Below are 22,642 nucleotides of genomic sequence, written 5' to 3'. Positions count from 1 at the left end.
CTCTGCAAAAGGATCACCTTTATTTGTTCAAATAGATTCTGCTTTTAAAGTTGATTGGGGAGGGGGCCAAAAAAAAAAAAAAACCTCCAGGAAATTATTTAATTTTTAGCAGCTGACTTGAAAGAAGAATTCCTAACAATTCAAAATGGGAAAGCCATCCTGTCTGGAGTTTAAATGGAGATCCATTAAATATTTGGGCTTAGTATTTTTATGCCCTTCAGAGAGAAGCGTACAGCCATCGGTGACATCTTTATTAAAAAAGCCGTATTTACCAAAAAACTAAATGCTCAAAACTGGCAGTCAGTGTCCCCGGCGGAATCGTTCTTGTTCTGGAAGTGAATCTTTCCAGTTCCAGCTTGAAATGTTATTAAGACTTCTGTTCAATCACTGCCCCTCTAGTCAATGATATACCAAGAGGCTTTTGTGCTTTCCTGCAGCGACGTTAAAATTGCATGTAATTCTAGCATGAGTAATTAAAGTAATGCGGTAAAAGGAAGTGTCAAACTCTAGGCTATAATAAAAACATAAAATTGATCCACTGAATCTATTCAGGCCTCTAGTCCCATTTTCACTCGAAAGAAACTTAAAATGGATATGAATAGACCTTCAAATCATTGTGACAGCAAGTTTAACCACTGCCTCCTGCTATCATTACATTTTATTTTTAAAATCTTACTTGCCGGCACTGTGATTAAGTCCTTCCAGCAACTTTTAAAAGAACAGGCAGTGTAATTTAAAAAAAAAAAAGTTCAAAAGGGATAAAATGTAAAGAAGACATTTCCTTAAAAAAATGCAGCTGGTATCACAGCTGAAATGGAGTGGGAAATAATTCCAATACTTTTTAAAAATTTATATATAAAAATTATATCTATGTTTTCTTAAGTTTTCTGAAGAAGCCTGATGATGGCAGATGAGATTCTGCTGAAACGTCACTACAACTTTAAAAGCACAACTACAATGACGTGGGAAAATACCCGAACAAAGCTGAATGCCATACATATAAGTACCCGCGAAAACTTAAGAAAAAAATATATATAATGTATGTCTATATGCACGCCTGTTTGTGTGTGTGTATTTTGCCTCGTTCCAAACTACTTAGCCAATTCTGAACATCTTACAGCTTCTTGATGTGCCAAATCTTTGAACAGAAGCCTAATTTACTGAAATAAATTGATTTGTTGCAAGGAAACGTATTGAACTACTATTAGAGGAACTGTGTTCCTTGGAAATTAAGACTAGAAACAATACTAGGAAACTCTTGAAGACTTACAATATCCCCATTGTAAGCCCTGAACTTGTTTTAGATTCAGTGTTGTGTGTGTGAAAACAAGCACTGGAACACAAGCCCTTCCCATCAGCTATCATTATGTCCTGGAATACATTCCTTTACTTCAGTTAGGACTAAGTTATAAATTGTACAGGTAGTCCTCCATTTACAACAGTTCGTTTAGGGACCGTTCAAAGTTACAATGGCCCTGGAAAAAGTGACTCACGATCGTTTTTCACACTTACAACGGTAGCAGCGTCCTGTGATCCCCTCCTGCGACCTTCTGACAAGCAAAACCCACGAGGAAGCCAGATTTCTTTAACAACTGTGTTACTAACTTTAACAACTGCAGGGATTCACTTTAACAATGGCGGCAAGAAAGATGGTAAAATGGGGGCAAGGCTCACTCAGCGACATAAATTTGGGGCTCGACTGTTGTAGGTTGTAGGTTGAGGACCATCCGTCCATGACTTGGCAGCAGGCAGAGAGTTGGAAAATAAAAATTGATAATTTTTCAAAACATTTGCTGAGGGAAGCCTGCCTGTGTGTCGAATTAAGCTGTTAACTGACAGGTAATTCATTCTTATCACTACTCGGCAAAAATATGCTGACTTCACAACTGTCCTCAACCCAAGTTTTTGTGCCTCTGTAGAAATCCACTTCCAAGAGCTCAAGGTTGTTTACAGTTCAGACAAAAGACATTACGAAGCTGATTAAAAAAAAACAATGTGACAGTAACTTTCTGCCTTTATCTACCTGAGATAGGTGGCTCTTTGATCGTCATTAAGATTAAAATACCCTTGGAACAATATGTTCTTCAGGGTCATCAGACCAAGAGGCTCTTTTTTTTTAATCTTGAAATGTAAGGGATTACAAAGGCCACCCCAGAGAAAAGGCACTCAAAGTTTGCTGAGATTCTGCCAGCAGAGAAGAGGCCGCTTGGAGGCAACCTCATCCTGCACCTTTGCCCTCCTGAATTTCACAATCAGCAAGGAACAACAGAGTTGTTACAGAATATTCCCACACACCCTTTGAAGGCACGAAAGGGCCACCCCGCGCACTGGATAGTCTTAAAACTTTGTGCGCAATCCTTGCCCGCGTGTGCAAGGCGCAAGATTTCCCAGGACTAAGACCATGGTTCTCCAGGAATGTCCAGACCCATCCGGAACATGCCACTAAGGAATGGAAGTTGAAACATCACAGGACCCAAAAGCAGCGGAAGGTTCCATCATTACAACCCACAAACAAACTGGGATGTCCAGAAATCCAGACTGCAAATCGCAATCATGTGACTGCAAGTCACTGTGTGTATGTGTACATATACACATGTATGTGTATCTCTATGTGTGGGTCTGTGAGTATATCTATGTGTGTGTATGTATGTGTATATCTATGTATGTGTATATCTATGTGTTATGTCTCCCCTTTAATTGCAGGTGAGCAAAATGAAATAAAGCAGTTCCAGAAATATCACAAACCAATAAGCAAACCCTCACAAGAGGACTGCTGAAGTATTTTCAGTCCTCAACAATAAATCCAAACTCTGTCCGGTAATCCTGACGTGGCTATAAATCCCAATGCCTCTAAGAGTTCTCTTCGTGTGTTCACTCCCATAAATCACTTTGCTTCTGGCAAAGTTCACCAGCCAAGCTGTTTCCTTTTATCCTCTAAGGGGCGTGTTAATCTCCTTAATTAGTCACTGGCTCGATGCCTCCTTCCCAACTGAGATTGACGTCTCAATCTCCGTCTATTTCTTGCATCAAACCAGGATCTTTCTAAGTTCTCTTCTTCGCTAGAAAACTCTCGCATGTGTTCCTGGTTAGCTATTCCCGGCTGTTGCTCAGCCAGAGGAGAAGAATCAGAGGAGGTCGAAGGTCCTGACATCTCTATTAAATCAGGTTCGTCTCTCCTAGTTAAATCCATTTCCTCATCCTGGCTGCTATCCAAATCACTCAGCAGTGCCGGCTCATAATTCACTGCCATATCCTCTTCGCTCGAGCTCACATCTGCCAACGGAACAGATTCCAACTCCGGAGTCACAACATCTATGTATGTGTATATCTATATGTGTCTGTGTGTGTGTGTGTGAATATATCTATGTGTGTGTATGTATTTGTGTATGAGCATACACACACATATATACAGGGGAGAGGAGGGAGAGAGGGGGAGAAAGAAGGAGGGAGAGAGGGAGAAAGAGAAAGAGAAGGAGAGAGGGAGAAAGAAAGAGGGGGGGAAAGAGGAGAGGGAGGGAGAAGGAAAGAGAAAGAGAGGGAGGGAGAGAAACAGGGAGAAAAAGAGAGGGGGAAGAGAGAAAGAGAGGAGGAGAGAGGGAGGGAGACAAAGGGAATCTCCTGCTTGAGCAGGAGTTTGGACTAGAAGACCTCTAAGATCCCTTCTAACCCTATTATTTTATGTTATAAAACCCTCCAGTCAAAGGTTTTGAAATTGGCACAAATTTCCAGACATTTTGACAAAAAGGTCTCCAAAATCCCAAGAGTGATTAGCTATTAGGGAAACATGATACCCATAAGGAAGGTAATTAATAAGCCAAGCTAAGTCCACATACACACTCATCACATGTAAATCCATTTCTGCACCATGTTTGTAATATACTGCAAACTTAATTTCCTCAATCATTATTTTACAATAAGCGAACCTGGAAAATAAGCGAATTAAATTAACCTGGAAAATATATTTCCAGTGGAACATAAATCTCGCACATTAGTAGATCTTACAGTGGGGTTACCTGTTTCTGAAACGTAAACCACAGGCTCCGTCTTTAGCAGCTTAGCAGGTTTAGAAGATAACTTTCTGTCTGGCGGCTTAGATTTTTTGATTAATGGTACCTCCTCTTCAGAATCTGAATTAAACAGCATTATTATTTTTTTTAATGTATCCATCCACAAGTAAAAATACTCTGAGAGAAATAAGAGGGCCACTTTAGATTGACCAGCATTTCCCAACCTTGGCAAATTTAAGATATCTGCACTTTAACTCCCATAAATTCTCTGCCTAGATGAAAAAGAGGATGCAAAGCCTTAACCTTCAATACTGCTTCCCCGAAAATACAACCTACCCTGAAAGTAGGTCCTAGTTTGATTTTTACACATGCGCCCAATATAAGCCCTAATTAAGATCCCACCCACTCCAGAGTGGATGGGTAAAAATTAAGCTAGGGTGGGGATGGGAGGTGGAGCTGCCCTGCTACTTAGCTTTGGACAGGTGTAGCCAGGCCTCGCACACTCCAACACCTGCCTGGCTGGCCCATTTCTTCTGCAGCCAGCTAGGCTGGCAAGGCTTTCCTGAAGGCCTCGGGAGCTGATAACAAAGCTCTGGATCAATCCAGAGCTCAGTTATCGGCTACAGAGGCCTTCAGGAAAGCCTTGCTGGCTGTAGAAGAAGTTCCTGAAGGCCTTTGACAGCAAAAAGGAGGCCGGGGGTGACGCACGCAAGTGAGGTTAGTCAATGGATGACATCCCCGAAAATAAGACCAGGGGCCTTTTTTTGGTGGCAAAAATATATAAGACAGGGTCTTATTTTCGGGGTAACACGATAATCCAACTCATGCAATGCTTTTAAAGTTCCAGTGCCGAAATGTTCACAGGGATTCAAACAGAAATACTGAATACCATAAACTTCTTCACTTGGTACATATCTAAAAATGTTTATTTTCATATTTGAAATGTTCCAATGTTTCTATATTATGACTGCAGGAGAACTGCTTTTGTTTTTTAATCCGCCCCATTCATGGAATTTCCTAATGCTGTATTATGGAGCTATGGGCACACTAAAACAAGGAAGAGGCACCCTGTTGCTATTAGATCATGCAGATGGACAAAATCCTAACAAGCATTTATGATTTAAATCATTTATGATCAAGGTCCCTGAATCAAACTTCAGAATCACTGAAAAGTACAAGAGATTAAAAAATAAATAAATTCAGAGTTCTTGGATCACATTTGCCAGTTAAACGGAGGACAGTGAGCTGAATGGGAACAAGTCCAACATAATAAAACAGTGATATTAATGTTATGTTTGAAACTGATACTCTCCAAGTATTCTTTTTTGCAGTATCTTCCATCGTTTCACGGCCCTAATGGCTGACACTAATGAAAGCTGTAACTCAAACCATCTGAAGCCATCGTAGAAGGCTTTAAATAGAAGTTTTCTCCGGTCAATTTCAGGTGAGGCGAGTAATTTTATCGTGAATCCAGAGATCCCTTAATTCTAGATACACACGTTATGCAATTTATGAGCAAAAATTATTGGAAAAAACCTATGGAGATTTTCCAGTTGTCTCTCCAGGAAAACCTTAGCAAGCAGAAATCATTGTAGTGACGTAAAATAAATCTGGAACATTAGTTATAAGGCTTACCTGAATCATAGATTATCCTTTTTTTCTTGTTCACCTGTTTTCGCTTGATATCCTCTTCGTGAGATGAATTTTTCACCTACATAAATGATTCATCAGAACAATTCTGTCGATATTCATTCATTGATACAACGCTGCATGAATCAATGCATTTACCCTATATGGGATCCATTGTCCTCACTCTAAACTAAGTCTTCGTAATAAGAGGCTTAAGTCTGCCTCTTAGGAAGTGTTCTGACCTAGGCTCTCCAAGATCATGAAGCCGACTCCTCATCCTGATAAAACCCCTTTTATTTAGTTTACGGTGAATTCCTCTCTAGCAAAGTCCCAGCAAGAGATTTCATGAGATTTCACAACCACAGGCCTTTATCAGGCTGAAAGAGTTGCCAGGCCAATAGCTTCCAAATGCCACACTGTAGCAGCAATTACTTAGCGAGATATCAGGAACAGATCTTCACCCTAATGAATTGAACTAATTGTCTCCTGCAGACGCCACTCCCCTTTCGCTCTTCATTCCCTATGGGAGGGGGCATTCACTGTCCACCTATGGCTTTACTCCCGAGTCAACCCTTGTTCCTTAACTGTTCCCTTCTTCTGGCAGCTCTGTGCATGCGCACATCAGGAACAGGCTCCAGCTGTTCTTCTGTCCCACTGATCTCCGACTCCAAAGGCAGCTGATAACTGTTGGACGGCCCTGGCCCCATCTTTGCCTCTGATGCAGAGCCCTCGTCAGAGCCTTCCCCAGACTCCAGGACTGGCCCATGTTCCCCCCACAACCTCCTCATTGTCCGAGTCTGCTGCCAGCACCATTGGCCGCTGGAGGGCCACAAGAGGAAAGTCTCGCACTCCTCCTAAAACACCAAGCGACCACCACTCAATCCCACTGCCCACTGTCCCATCCTGTGTCCCCCAAGGTGAGGGACACACATGCACACATTAGGCGATATGATGGGCCCTTAGAAGGTTTCCCAGGCTCTGGTCCTGGCCACGCCTCCACCCAGCGTGGGGCGGGGATGCCGTTACTGGATCCTCCTTGGATGTGGGGTGCAAGGCTGATGCATCAGAGGCTCCAGCCCAGCTGGATCGAGCCCACATCTCAGTCAGAGGAGCTCTCCTTCCAGCCCCTTGGAGTTGGCATACCTTTTGGGTCTGGGGGCTTGGTCTCCTACTTGGCAGAATTCATCACTGACTTTGCAGACTGCATCAGTGGAGGCTTTCGAGAAAAGACTGGACAGCCACCTGTATGAAATGGCCTAGGGCAGGGGTGTCAAACACAAGGCCTGCAGGTTGGATTAGGCCTGCGGGGCTGCCCTGGAAAATGCAAAGGGCCGGCCCGCGTCGCTTCGGCCTGGTCTAACCAATCCAAAGAGGAAATATCAGGCCAGCGTGGCTTCGGCCCAGTCTACCCAACGGGAAGAAGAAACATGCCAGCAGTTGGGGGAGTGGCATCAAGCTGCCCCCCCCCCAGTCAGCCCCCCTCCCCCCAAGGTCAACCATAGTCCTGATGAAGCCTGCAATGAAATTGAGTTTGACACCTCTGGTAGAGGGTCTCTTCCTTGAGGAAGGGGCTGGACTAAAAGACCTCTATGGTCCCTTCCAACTCTATTCTGATTGATTGATCCTCCACTAACCCACAAATCATTTGATTTATATAGCTGCCGATCTCACAAGGAGACTTTGGTTAGATTACAGTAAGTAAAAGCAACACAAAATATAATTTTAAGGGCAGCAACACATGAAGCATAATATCTCTGAAGTATAGAATGATCCAGCCAACCATCAGGGAAAGTCTTGGCAAATTAAGCACTCCAGAAAAAGATACCACTCCAAAAAGGATCATAAAGCCATTATTAAACTCTTAAATATTTTAAACTAAACTTTATATGCTCACCTTGATTTCTTTCAGCGTTGACGTTCCCCCTGAATTCCTCTCTTTATTCTGGGGTTTCTCCTTTCTCACAATGCCACATTCAGGTTTCTTTCCTGGAGTTACAACTTCAAAGAATTTACGGATATCCTGGTAAAAGAATCCATAAAAGCAACATCAAATTTGATCTTTTCTTCTGCAAAATTTCAGGGCATACAATTCCTGTTGCGAAGCAAAAAAAAGTCTGTTGTTTAAGAACTGGCTTCAATTTTATTTTCCAACTTATTGAGAACACTATAATTTGCTAGCAAAGTTAAAACAGTCTAATGCTCAGCTATATACTGTAAATCCTGAATCAGTTTCTCTTAGAAATATTGCCTGCAGTTTAATCAGTATTTACAGGGGGAAAAACACTACGTAAGCCATTTATGTTCAAGTATACAGGTGCAATTTCAACAGATATAATTTGACAGTTAAACTTCCAATAAATCTTTGGACTTAAGATTGTTTTAAAACAAGTTTTGGATCAAGAGTAATGTACATCTTAAACAGGATTTAATGAGATTTTTTTTATAGCAGGTTAAAGACTCAAGAGTATCTCTGGCAAAATTGTGAGGATGGCAGCCTTCAATCAGATTTTCAACCATATCATTGAGGATTCATTTTAATACTTACATTTTTGGGGGAAGTTAAGATATGATTTCTCTCTTATTTGGGCCTGTTTGAAGAGCAACTGTAGAACACCTTTGAAATCTTGGCAATTTTTAAAAGCCAAATATATTAAATTGGTAATCATTACTTGTTTGAAAACTGTTAGCCATAGTTAGTAATTAATTGCTAAACAATTATATTTTTGATCCTACATCATGTAAGTAGGTCTTTTTTATAATTTAAATTTGAAAATAGCAGAGTAGATGTTCCTTTGGAATACCTAGGCTAAGAAATTAGTACATTAAAGGCACAAATTTTAATAAGTTCTTTAAAAGATATTACTTTTGTGTTTGACTTACTATATATTAGCTTGAAATAAACTGATATAATTGAAGTATGTATTAACTACCGGTAAGCAGTATGGCTTAGGTGCTATTGGACCTCTGAGAGTTTATCTACACTTTAACGAAATCCAAGAATACAATTTTCTGAAGTATTACGAGGTGAAATTAAATTTACCATCAGTTATATTTGATTTGTAAAAGGAAGAATTGGAACAATATTGAATTTTGGAAAAATGGGTCCATATATTAAAACAATGCGAACATGCGCTTTGAATGAGTTATGAGTGAGCTCATTAAAGACAAATTTCAGATCTAGTAGACCCCACAGAAATGTGTAAAAAAGAAATTAGATGTCTTATAATGTAGCCAATAATTTTTTTAAAAAGGGGGTGAAGGAACTGTAAGTGACGTAATGTAGTGATGGGATTGGTACTGACAATAGAGACAGGATATTCAGGGTGACAGAAGAATGGGTTCTGATCAGATTGGGGGGAATGGAAGATCATCTTTCTTTGCAGTCATCTGTTCATTAGCACTGTCTCTGAGAGCTCTTAAGGGTTTATCTTTTCCCTCAGGGTCACCTGAATTGGAGTGCAATTGGTTGTGGAGCATGCGTCCCTCCTGAGCTTCATTTTTGCTGGCAGAGTGCTTGGGCCGCCACAGGCGCCCCGACACAGCTGGCCATGCCCACCTTGGCCATACCCATCCCCCCCACGAGGTCAAACACAATCCTGATGCGGCCCTCGATCAAAACGAGTCTGACACCGCTGTCACAAAGCATCACTACACAATCCAGATTTAATAAGCTTGACAATGGAATTAAATCTGTAAAAGTATTAATTATTGTATATATTTTTTCTGTTAATTAGAAAGGGTATTTTATGTTTAGGATATTTAATTAACATAACATATTTTGGGACTTTTTGTTTTAGGCGTACAATAATTATTCAATATCTTTTTTTTTGCATTTCAGTATTTTGATAAGTAAAACCAGTAACAAAAACATTACTGAAACTTATTACTTATTTCCAACTAATTTGTTTGCTAAGGAATTATTCCATTGGATTCAACAAAATTAGGACTGGGCTATACAGATAAGCAGCTAATCAAACAGTAAAACAGTCAGTACTATTTCAGTTCATAATTGAAAAACAGCTTCAAAGATTAATTAATCTTTGCAAATAATTAGGAAGACATATTACAACAGCTCCTTGTAAAAAATTTCAAGACATGGAAAGAGTTGCATGGAAACACAAATATATGCATTTCCAGAGTGTAACTTGCCACATATTAAAGTATAGTTTGTTAATATTTTTATTCTCCATGGCTTCTGCAAACTGTGAATGCTATGTCACATAGGCCAACAAATCTCCTTAATTATCATTCTACTTCAAAAGCAGAGTAATAATTCTAATACTTCCAAATCAATATGTACATATTAAAGTGCTTAAATATGATTCAAGCATCTGCTGCCACTCAGTTAAAGTGCCTAGCTATCCATTGCATTTTATAGTAACTACATGCATTTCAGCTGATGATAAAAAATGGTCATATTTATTTATCTTAGGTGCTAGACTATATTATCCTATAAAGAGATTTAACTGCATTCTCATAGCCAATTATATATTTCATATCTTATGCAGATGGCCATTTAGCCCTGGTTGAAATTGTCAAAGTTTGAAAAATGTTTTAGCAATATACACACACACACATATAAAAACACAGCACGTATATGTTCTTTTTTTAATAGCAAAAGTAAAAAATAACGGTGCAAGAAAAAAATTAACTCTGATATCTTACTCCTCCCACATTAGAAACTAAAATGTTTCCTCCTGATTTTACCAATTTTATCAAAGCGCAAAGACAAGATTATGGAAATGTGCACTAGTGAAGCCAGGAAGTGTGTGCTTTGGCATACATCTGTATTTACAAATACAGAGAGAAAAACTAAATGTTTTGATAAGAGGAAAGAAGAAGCCCTTTCCAAATATTACTCAATAGACAAAAATAAAGTACTGGAAATTGAAGTAGATATCAGATAAATTATAATTATTCTAAAACAAAGAGAAAATATCCACTTTCTTACATGGTTGATTTTTAAAAAGCTGGATAAAAATGTATGTTACGCTGCAGTTTAATCTTTTCCAGATGCAAAATAGGCACAATAATGCTTTGTGTTCTGTATTACACAAAATGGCCCACTAACACAGCAGAATCATAAGCTTGATCCTGTGCTCAGTTTGCTACTATAGTAGAGTTTCGTTTCTTGACATCATGAGCACCCTTTCTCAACCGATTACATACAAATGCACAAAGCATATCAAATTGAGAATTTAGAATATCAACACATCATACAAATCTAAACTTTTAGAATACCAGCCTTTCTTGGAGGTTGCTAGCTTCCTAATGGAAGAGACAAAGGTTGTGAAACCACTATCTAAATTTAATACAGCATACAGTTATTGTATCTGCACAAATGTTAACAGTCATGTTTACCAAGAAAGTCATTCCTACTGGATGCACAAGGACTTGCTCCTAAAAATGCATGCAATTGAAGATCTAATCTATTGGTACTGATAGATACTGATGGGGGCATGCATAAGCGCACCAACGTGCCTACCGTCCCTGTCCTATTGTTTCTTTTTTTTCTTTTTTTCTTTCTTTCTTATAAGTATCCATTTCATGTATTCATAACTACGTTTATACTTATACCTGTTATCTTATAATCATTTGACAAAATAATATAAATAACAGGCTGTATCCTTGCCCTACAGCCTTCTGAACCCAGACAATTATTGTTAACTGATGCATGGAGAATAACTAGAGAAAAACAAGGTTTGACACGCCAAGTTTGCAACGTTTCTCATGCTAACATCTCAAAAGCAACAAACAAGCCACTTCCAAACACAGATTTGTACTCATTTTAAATTCCAAGGCATTTGTGATCATTTCCCTCCCATTCTCTGTAAGGAGGAGGTCTTTTTATCCATTAAACTGACCATCAACTGAAGGAAACACGGACTGTTGAGGACAACTGCCCTCATCCTAAAAACTGTTTGGGTGAATTATTTTAGAATAACAAGGGAGACAATAATCATTCCTTACAAATTGCTATAAAAGCGAAAGTATATAAAAGCTAAATGTAGGCAAAATTTAGCTCTTCATACTGACAAAGACTTCCAATTTGCAGCCATTAAATAAACCCAAATGGCTGAAACTGACCAAGTAAGAAATTCCAACAAGCTCTGATTTGCAATAAAAAAATTGCAAATTGCCTTTCTGTGTTTGTGCAATTTTAGTATTTTTTAAGGCAATGAGAACAGCACTGATGCAGTATCCTTATAAATAAGGCGAATGGGGCACATATTTATGCAGATAGAAAATATATCACTTTGAAGGGAGAGGGATATCCTAAATTATAGGCAGTCCTCAATTTATAACAGTTTTCATTTAGTGACTGTTCAAAGTTACAACGGCACTGAAAAATGTGACTTATGACTGTTTTACACACTTACGACCACTGAGCATCCATGTGGTCACAATGCTCAAAATTCAGATGCTTGACAATTGATTCATATTTATGACGGGGGCAGTGTCCCCATCACGTAATCCGATTTTGCGACCTTCAGACAATCAAAGTCAATGGGGAAGCCAGATTCACTTAACAACCGGGTTATTCACTTATCAACTGCAGTGATTCACTTAACCGGGGCAAGAAAAGTCATTAAATGGGGGCAAAGCTCACTTAACAAACGTTTTGCTTAGCAACATCAATGCTGGGCTCGTGTGGTCGTAAGTCGAGGACTTCCTGTAATTTTAGGACACAGAAACTTGAGGACTTTTAAGGCCTGTGGACTTCCAACTCCCAGAATTCCCCAGCCGCCAAGCGTCTTATACAAAGTCTTCCCCCCCCCCAAAAAAAAGCGGGGGGCGGGCAATACAAAATATCAGAATTGGAAGGGTTCCTAAGAGGTCTTCCAGCCCAACCCCCTTCTCAAGCAGATCTAACGTACAAAAAAGTAGATACATGGATTGATGTTAGGAAAGGTGGCTTGACTTTCTATCCCTGCTAGGACCGAAACCCAAATCTCTCCTGGCTCGGAGCCTGAAATAACATGAAATTTCAGCGGAATAAAAACAAGAGAAAGAGAGGGAAACAGAGCCACGAGAGCTCCCTTTCCCCCTCTTTAAGCTGGCTAACCCTGGCTCCCGGATACCCCTGGCCGATCCCGAGGGCCAGGCCCCGGGCGAGCAAGCCAGCCACGGGCTCCCTCACCATGTTCCGGGCCTAACGAGGCTCCCCCGTTGCCTTTCACGACGCTTCCCGCCGCCGCGCGGCCATCTTGGCGCCAAAGGCCCGGCTGCGCGCGCGCGCTGATGGCGTCACTGCGCTCGCTCACGCGCGGCCTCGCGTCCCCCTGAGGTAAAACTTGAGGTTCCCGTGGTTTCAGGCCTCTCGGCCCGCCCCAGTGTCCTCTTTCGACTCCCGTCCGTGAGGAAAGCGGGCCAGGATGGGAGGAATGGAAGTGAAGAAAAGGCAGCCGACGTTCTCCGGGCCACCGCCAGAGGGCGGAGACGTTGGGCTGGGGGTGCCGGATGAGGTAGTGCAGCCAAAGATGGCGTGGCTCTCTTCAAATCCGGACCTTGACCGTCACCCAGGGCCTCCACTTCCCTGGAGGTGCAACATTAGAAAACCACTTAAGTATTTTATAGAATAAAATAAAATATATCCCAGATTTTTAAAAAGAGAGAGAGAGAGAGAGAAGGATAGACAGACTAGATTGTGCAGACTGGATAGATAGATGATAGATAGATAGATAGATAGATAGATAGAGATAGTTACACACACACACACACACACTCACTCTCTCTCGTTTTCTTAAGTTTTCGCGGGTATTTATATGTATGGTATTCAGCTTTGTTTGGGTATTTTCCCACATCGTTATAGTTGTGCTTTTAAAGTTGTGGTTTAAAAGCACAACTATAACCATGTGGGAAAATACCCGAACAAAGCTGAATACCATACATATACACACACACACACACACACACACACACACACACACGTGTGTCTGTCTGTCTGTCTATGTCTCTATATCATCTATCCGTATGCCTAAACCGATAATAGGTAGGTAGGTAGAAAAGATGAGATAGATGCATACACACACACACACATAGATACACACACACACACACACAAGTGTGTATACATAAATATGTATGTATATCTGTCTATCTGTCTATATCTCATCTATTGGTATACCTATATTTTATTTAATATATATTGCTGCCTATTCGCCCATGGCGACTCGAGGTATATGGGTAGGTAGGTAGAGATAAATACGTATATACACACACACACACACACACACACCTACATGCATATACATACATACATACATACATACAAACACGTACACATGTATGTGTATACATATATATGTATGTGTCTGCCTATATTGGTATACCTATATATATGTAGACAGACAGATATATAGATATCAGGGATGTCCAATGGTAGCCACTTTAAGATTTAAAGATCTTTAAGACTGATGCAGTTCCGGTGGCTTAGAGGTGGAGCTCTCACCTCACAATCGAGAGGCTGTGAGTTCAATCCTAGGCAGAGGCTTGAGCAGGGGGTTGGAGTAGGTCCCTTCCAACTCTGTTATTCTATGATTCTATGACTTCAACTTAGGATTCATTGCTTAGCTCAGGGCTGTCAAACTCACGGCCTGCTGGCCAGATGCATCGTGCACTGTTTAGTGAAGGGGGAAAAAGTCGCGATATGTCACGAGGCGATGTGAGTTTGACACCGCCTGGCTTAGTTCAAAGCATAACTGGCTGGGGGATTCTGGGAGTTCAAGTCCACCTATCTTAAAAGAGGCCAAGATTGGGCATCCCTGATAAACACTGTTAAAACTAGGATACAAGAGATAAATATGTGAGCCTTCTGGTGATTCTTGGCTTCTGCATATTTTTTTTGGTAAGGTTTTGGATGTGGTTTGCTTGGCCGCCGCCCTCTTCCCGAAGCTGAAAGAGAGTAATAGAGAGAGAAAGAGGGACATGATGCTGTCCACCATGGCCTTTTTTGCAACCTGGCTGGAGAGAAGCAGACACTGATTTGTGGTAACGATCCTCCTTTTCGTGAATGATTTAAACCGGTATCGATAGTTGGGGTGAAATAATGGCTTCTGTCCTTGAATTCCTCTCTTCAGCCCTGCAAGGTTTGGCCACCTCTCTTTTTCTGGTTCATATCCACATGAAACTCCTGGGTGAAATCATTGGTTGCTTTGTGGTCAGGTCTTCTGCTGGAGATAGTCCAGGTTGGTCAAGTGAATCTAGACCAAAGAAGGACTAGAATTCACATTCTCCTAGTTCCTAGCCTGCTGCCTTGACAGTCCCTCCAAAGTAATTGTATTAAACTAGGATCAGTTATATTAACTAATCTTGGGAGAAAGCCAGGGGTGGGCTGCTGTGGGCTCGCACAGGTTCGGGTGATCCTCTAGGATTCTGAACCCACAAATCCTACCTTGGGCCGGCCCCTCCCACCCCACCTCGCCCCTCTCCTCCCAGGAGTCCCCACGTGGCCTGTCTTGGATGCAGATAAGTGCAGGGCCTGCGCAGAGGCTCAAGGAGGGCGAAAAACGGACCTCCTGGAAGTTCCGGAAGACCAGAAATGGGCCCGTTTCCAGCCTCCAGAGGGTCTCCAGAGCCTGGGGAGACCATTTTCGCCCTCCTGGAAGTTTGAAGAAGGCCTCCAGAGCCTGGGAAGGGAAAAACGCCCCCCTCTGCCGTGGTGCAGGAGGCTGACTAGGCCACGCCCATCATGGCCATGCCCACCCAGGAACCGGGCAGAGAACCAGTTGCTGAAATTTTTGAATCCCAGCCCTGGAGGAAGCCACTTGGTCGTCTTTTGACATGTAAGGAGGAACCTGAAGTCCTTTGGGCTGGGTGAGCTGAAGTTGCAGAAGAGCTGGGGAAAGTGTGTGGAAAAACGGTCCTGTCACTTTTTTCAATGCCGTTGTAACTTTGAATGGTGACTGAATGAATAGCGATAAGTCGAGGACTCCCCTTATCACTATGTATAGCTGTCTCGCACACAAACACGCACATACACACGCTCCTCATGATTTTGCGCTGTGTTGAGCCACAGCTTGGTGAGGTCCAGTTCCCATTCAAGATATTTATAAAAAAGGTATTCATTAACCTCATTTGCAACATGAAACAGGAACTGGAGCAGATTCAATTGTTCTATATTCAAAAAAGAGAGGAGATAAAAACATTATAGTTGACACTGATAAAGGAGAAAATTTGATTTATGGTTCTATTTGCAAAGTTTGCTATTCGATCCTTGGATGGGAAGGAAGAGAGAAAGAGATTATTTCTGCTTTTGTATCTCTCGCTCTGGAGATGATGTGAAATATCTTGGGTCTCGGGGGCCCAAAGATTTTCTAACAAGGGAACTCCCACAATAAAGTAAACCCTATTACGCTTAACCACAATAGTAGAGGAGCTCAAAAGATAAGAGTGGAAGGCTGCCTGTTGAGGTCTCCTAATCCAGGGGTCTCCAACCTTGGCAACTTTAAGCCCAGTGGACTTCAACTCCCAGAGGTCCCCAGCCAGCTGGCTGGGGACCTCTGGGAGTTGAAGTCCACTGGGCTTAAAGTTGCCAAGGTTGGAGACCCCTGTCCTAGTCCAACCCTTTACTCAAAAAAGGAGACCTTATACTATTTCAGACAAGTGGCTGTCTATTCTCTTCAGTGATGAAACACCCACAAGTTCTGACAGCAGGCATGCTGGAAAACACGTCCTTGTGGGAAACAATTGTATATTTCTATTCCATTATTTCTCTCTTTTTTTGTAAAGGATAGAACTATAGGCGAGGAGGTATGTTGATAAAATCTGTGACAGACATTTTAACACACCTTCCTACACCTCCACTTTAGCAGATACCCATCTTTCTGGAATTAATTTTCCAGAGTAATGGACAAGCAACGTTGTAACATCTGTTTATACTTTTAGGTTGTAATCTGTGGCGTTGTTTTCTGAATTTCCTGTTGTTTTTAATGTTATACATCGCCCAGATTCTTCATGAGTCAGGTGGCTTTATATATATATATTTATTTATTAGATTTTTAATCCTACTTGTATTATTTTATAAGTAACTCAAGGTGATGAACGCACACAATACTCCTTCCTCTCTTATTTCCCCCCACAACAACCCAGCGAGGTGGGTCAGGCTGAGAATGAGTAACTGGCCCAAAGTCATCCAAATGACTTTTGTGGCTAGGCAGGATTAGAACTCGCATTCTTCTGGTTTTTAAGCCCCCACCTTAGCCACCACACCAAACTGGCTCTATCATATATTTGACAAATAAACAAACATATCACAAAAATCATTAACATCACTTACAAATCAGCGAAAAAGTTCAAATGTTCATCCGATATCGGATTTTAAAAGAACATTTTTTTTGCTTTGTCTGAAGACCGGGGGGAAAAAAACGAAGAGTGGCTTGGTTTGAGGTGCATGCATACATACATCCAAACCAATTGACAGCATCCTGACAATACCAAAACCCATCTGCTTTTGTGTAGAAGTTGCCAAGGCCACGAACATTGCCAACATCCAGAGTCTACGAACAGCTGCTAACAAAATCTTGTACACGGTGAACCTCAAGAGCTGAAGAGGTGGTTTGGTTTTTTATTGTTGTTATCCGTTGCAGCTTTCGCTCTGCCCTTTCCCCCCGGCTGAGCGTAGGTTTAAAAAGTGGCATCTGATTCCTGACTCGAGGCCATTGTGTCTCAAATACAATTACTTGCTATTCCCTTTGAATATAATCAAATCAACAGTTCGCATCCTCTGACAAGCTGAAGCTCTGATTCACAGCTTCAGAAGCGGCTATAAATTGGGAAGCGTTCAGGATCACACCCACCCCACCAGCGTTCCCCAGCGGCCATAAGAAGCAGAGCAAACAAGAGATCTCCTTGCCTCTCATGACTGATCCTAAGTCCTGTAGTTCAGGCTAATTATTAACAGGGCTTCTGTAATCACAAGCTTTTATTTTATTTTTTAACCGAAGCTTTGATAAGACACTCCAGGGACCAGAGAGCGAGCAAGGCAAGGTATGCCACGGGAATCCAGGAATCAATTTTTGGCAGCCTCCAAAGAGAAGTGTGACTTTTAACATCTGCTCCACAGATATAGTAGAATGGCTGGCTGGCATCTGAAAGGTCCCGTAGGTTGGTGGGCTTTCATTTTCCTACAGTCCGTTTCTGGATTTCGCAGGGATGGCATTTCTGCGTGGGAAAAGGATCCCCGCTTAAGTCCTATGAATGAAACTCAGCTGTTTCTGCATGACACGTTCCCCCCCAATTTCCTCTGGGGAGTGGGAACCAGTGCCTTTCAGGTGGAGGGGGGTCTGCAGAAGGATGGGAGGGGTCCCTCCATATGGGAGCACTTCCTCCATTCAAACATCAGGCACACTGACAGGACCGAGGACTGGGGTGACAGCTACACCTTCCTGGAAAAAGATTTAACGGCTTTGAGTTTTTTGGGAGTTTCTTCGTACCATTTTTCCATTTCGTGGCCCAGGCTCTTTCCCACCGGGCTGGTGACATCTGTCAATGAGAAAGGACTCCGCTACTACAACCGTCTCCTAGACGCTCTCATCCACAGAGGTATTGAGCCCATCCTCACCCTCTACCACTGGGACTTGCCATGGGATTTGCAGGAAAGATACGGAGGCTGGGAAAACGACTGCCTCGTGGACATCTTCAACGATTATGCCACATTTTGCTTCCAAGCCTTTGGTGATCGTGTGAAGTACTGGATTACAATGCATAACCCTTATCTCATTGCTTGGCATGGATACGGCACGGGGCTCCATGCCCCCGGAGAGAGGCGCGAAGGTGCTGCTTACGTGGTAGGACATAACCTGATCAAGGTATGGCAGGGAGAGATTTTGTCCTAAGAAAGGAAGGCATAGCAAATCATAGCACGAAAAGGAAGGTATAAGAGTGAAAGAGGAGAGTGGGAAGAGGACAAACAATGCTTCTATCCAGTCTTTGCACATGAAATGTATTTTTTGCAATAATTTCTCTACATTTCTTAGAGAAAATAAATCTACTTTCTTGGCTGGTCTAATTGCACCATCAATTTTACCAGAAAGACAAGCAGATCGTGAATTAATTACAACAGTACTATATTTTAGTTGTAATTCATCTCTTGACAAATCTTGTGTGTCTAGTGAAAAGTTTTCTTTTTAGTTTGTCCTTCCTTAACCTTCTAGAAATGTTGAAATGAGCCCGCCCCCCCCCCAAAAAAAACACACATAGCTGATCTAGAATTCAAGCTAAAGGAAGGAATCCTAAATACATAATTCTGAGGTGGTAAATTCTCATTCCAGATTATGGCAGCTTCGCTGATCTCACACATTCTTTTTGTTTCAAGATAAACATGTCAATATTTAAGAACGTCAATATGACAGCGAGCTTGTTCTTCCTTTGGGCATTTCTTTAGTCTCGGAAGGAAGGAAAGATTCATTCTCTCACTTCAATTGTGTTCCCGAAAGTCTGTGCCTGAATTAATGTTTATAAAATCTGTGCCTGATTTAATGTTTTATAAAATCAGAAAACTAGTTGCGGCAAACCCTGCAATTTTTTGAAATTCTTCCGCTGCCTATCCGAGCGGATGTTTGGTGTCATCACACTGACAGGGCATTATACATGAACAGAGGTGCAGTAATCAGGATAATTTTAGTTATTTTCAAGGCAGCTTTTACTGCAGGTAATACTGCTTCCAATCCAGGGGTGGGATTCAAATTTTTTAACAACTGGTTCTGTGGGCGTGGCTTCTTTTTTTTTTGCAGTCACCTTTCCCCCCCCCTTTTGGGGGGGGGCGCTTCTGGGCCTCAGGGAAGCCTCCTGGGGGGATTTTTGCTCTCAGGAAGCTTCCCTCGGTCCCAGGAAGGCAAAAAATGGAGTGGGGGGGGGGCAGGGGGAAACTGCACCCTTCCCCCTCCATTTTTTGCCTTCCTGGACCTCAGGAAAGCCTCCTGGGCGAAGCAATAAAGACAGCGAGGGGAATCCTGGCACAGCTGATAATCGGAACAGCTGATCGTCAGGAGGGGGAAAAAAGAAATACCTTAAGGAGTGACTGGGTAGGGAAGAACACAGTCAGCAATGTCGGCCACGTGTGTGACGTTGCACATGCGCGATAAGGACTGACTGGGCAGGGAAAGGAGGGATGGGAGGAGAGGGGCGGGGCCAGTCAGGGCACAATTTGCCAGTTCTCCAAACTGTGCAAATCATAACAACCGGTTCTATAGAACTGGTCCGACCCGGTAGAATCCCACCCCTGAACATTGGAAGTGTAGTCCAAGAATGCAACTGTGTACATTTCTGGAGGGGCCCTCAATCTCACAACTGAAACTGTTACACGGGCAGTTCTCCGCTTACAAATTTGTTGAGTGACTGTTCAAAGTTAGAACCGCATTGAAAAGTGACTGATGACTATTTCTCACACTTATGACGGTTGCAGCATCCCCAGGGTCGCGGGGATGTTGCAGTGCCTGGCAAATGACTTAATATTGAAAATTCAACACCTGGCAAATGACTTAATATTTATGGCGGTCATGTGATTTCCCTTTTTGCAACCTTCCGACAAATAGAGCCATTGGGAAAGCCCGATTCGCTTAGCAACCAGGTTACTAGCTTTATCAACTGCACTGATTCACTTAACTGCGCCAAGAAAGGTGGTAAAATGGGGGCAGGACTCACTTAATGACAGAAATTTTGGGCTCAGTTGTTGTAAGTCAAGGACTACCTGTATTTATTTTTCTCCCACCTGAGTTTGGTAGTTTGGACCATGGAACAAAAGTGCTGATGATGTTGAAGACAGTCACACTGATAAAACATTGACTGGGGGGAGAGTCTTGAAAAGTCTAAAACAGGGTCATTTCGTTTTCTTTTAGCCTTTAAATCACCCTTTTTTTAAAAAAAAAGTTTTTATTCAATATAAACATTAAAAACAGTGAACATGGTGGTCATCTTTGACATACATTTCTGTCAAAATATTTTGCATTTAGAAATTTTTAAAGGATACATACATTTATTTATATATACACACACACATACATATACATACATACATACATACATACATACATACATACATATATACCTTTAGGCTGTGCAGTTCTTTTTCATATTTTTCAGATAAGCGGTGTCTCACCTTTTCCCTATTTCATCATGAGTTCTTATTTCAAATTTTGTGAACTCCCTTTCATACCTCTCCAATTGTAAAAATTTATTCCATACTTTATAACATTCTAATTTATCTTGTTCCTTCAATTCTAGTGTCAATATGTCCATTTTGGCACATTGTAATATCTTATCAATTATAACATCTTCACTGGGTATTTCATTTGCTTTCCAGTTTTGGGCAAATACTATTCTAGCTGCCGTGATTACGTGTATGATGAAATAGGTATCAGCTTTATTGAAGTTCTCTTCCATTATTCCTAATAGAAACATCTCCAGTATATAACTAATCTTTAACCCCATCATTTCTTCTAACCATAACCAGATTTTGTACCAAAACTCCTGAGTTTTTTGGCGGGACCACCATATATGGTAGTACCTCTTTCTTTCAAGCAGTTCCGACAATTGAAAACAACAACGTGCTGGATTTAATAAGCCAGCCAGTCTCTTTAGAGACCTGTTTTTCTCTCATACTGATGTGAAGGATTAAAAAAAAAAAAACCTGTTGTCCAGGTGATGGAAAATTCCACGAACTGTCCCTAGAAATATATTCAACACACGAAAGAATGGAACAGCTGCCACAAGGAAACACAGACTGGTTGATTCTAAAATGAAGTCAGCTCAGTGGCCAAGTGGAAAATTAAAAACACTTCCATTTAAATTGTTTCATTTAAAACGATTGAATTCAAATATGCGTTGTGGTGCACTTTCTCTCCCACTCCCCCCTCTCTCTCTGTGCATGGGGCAACACCTACCCATTTTAGGTGGTTCTTGAAAAAGCCAAGCACGCTCAAACATGTTTAGAATTTGGATGGGAGACCCCCCCCCCCATAGATTCCCAGGGCTGTAAGTTACACTTGGAAGTTCAATCCTTGAAGAAGGCAGCAGCAAAACTATTTCTGTATTTTTGAGAAACAGTATTTTTTAATTTTATTTATACAATTTGAAGAGTATTCATATTTGGTTTATGACTGCTAGATAAGTCTCCCTGCAGTCAACAAAGACTTTACCCTTTGTCTTTTCGTAATCCATTTGAAGTTGGTTGCTGAGATTCTCCCCACCTGCCAACAGGTGATCAAAATCAGATAAAAAAAAGTTGTTTTGCCAACAACATCACTTGGACTTTTCCTGAGCGTCTGACTTCGGAGCACCTGTCTTCCAACTCTCAGGGTTTCGAAAGAAGCAGGTTCGAGCTTGCTTATTCTAATGGGAAGCCTTCAGAAAATACTTCCTTTTAAACAAGATTTGGGGAGTGGGTAGGTTTTTCAGGTGCAGGAGAAAACCCCACAGAAAACAGCAATGCGGAAATCACTTCTAGGCCGTTGGGTTATTAATTATGTGGATAAGTTTAATAAGCATTTCTTCCCATGCAAGGAGGCTATGTACACTTTGTTAGTTTAACCCCCTTACTGGTATTTGTTACAAAAAATATTAGATAATGTATGCCCCGATGGGTTATTGTCTCAGAGATATTTCCTTACCTAAACAGAATGATGTATAGTTGGAGAAAAAAGCAATGGGAACAATGCCCATCTTCTTGACTGCTTCCCCATTGAGGTTCCTTGTAGCAGGAAGCATCATAAATCTTCCCTTCCCTTCCCTCTACTCCTCTTCCTCCCCCCACCCCTCCCCACTCCTTCCCTTTGTTTTTCCTCTTAGACGAGATACATTGGCTGCTTCTCCAGGTAGGTGATTGGCACGCATGTCTTGTTCTTAAGTGAGGTGCTCTGGAGATCTCATCCAAACTGAAATAAATATTTAAACAACATTTGTGTAGAAGTGTTTCTCAGGGATGCCTTATCCTAACAGTGCTAGGATTCCTGGGACAATATTGGTCTGATAAGTCAACATTTCTAGGAATTCTCCCAGCTAGCAAAATG

The 22,642-nt window shown here is 41.6% G+C and overlaps 2 protein-coding genes and 1 long non-coding RNA gene across 3 annotated transcripts in view; 1 reads left to right on the top strand and 2 right to left on the bottom strand.

Annotated features, from left to right (window-relative positions):
- Window positions 1-13,004, bottom strand: part of RFC1 (replication factor C subunit 1) — a 40,494-nt gene extending 27,490 nt beyond the window's left edge. Inside the window, 4 exon segments of the mRNA XM_087936822.1 lie at window positions 4,014-4,127; window positions 5,643-5,718; window positions 7,531-7,656; window positions 12,778-13,004. Coding sequence (XP_087792948.1) covers window positions 4,014-4,127; window positions 5,643-5,718; window positions 7,531-7,656; window positions 12,778-12,780 — 319 coding nt within the window. The 5' untranslated portion in view covers window positions 12,781-13,004.
- Window positions 13,005-17,464: 4,460 nt separating this feature from the next.
- KLB (klotho beta) overlaps window positions 17,465-22,642 on the top strand; it is a 23,695-nt gene continuing 18,517 nt past the window's right edge. The window contains exon 1 of the mRNA XM_087936830.1: window positions 17,465-18,445. Coding sequence (XP_087792956.1) covers window positions 17,711-18,445 — 735 coding nt within the window. The 5' untranslated portion in view covers window positions 17,465-17,710. The remainder of the gene's footprint in view (window positions 18,446-22,642) is intronic.
- LOC148125475 (uncharacterized) lies at window positions 18,451-21,897 on the bottom strand. Its single transcript, XR_015744192.1, has 3 exons — window positions 21,773-21,897; window positions 21,265-21,301; window positions 18,451-18,468 (listed from the first exon to the last, which is right to left on the bottom strand). It is a non-coding gene; the product is annotated as an uncharacterized LOC148125475 (long non-coding RNA).

The sequence above is a fragment of the Pseudonaja textilis genome, chromosome 6, assembly GCF_049901715.1.
Source record: "Pseudonaja textilis isolate UNSWEBS1 chromosome 6, rPseTex1.2, whole genome shotgun sequence".
NCBI lineage: Eukaryota > Metazoa > Chordata > Lepidosauria > Squamata > Elapidae > Pseudonaja > Pseudonaja textilis.
Note: the sequence above shows the minus strand (reverse complement) of the source record. Positions and strands in the feature narration are given on the sequence as shown.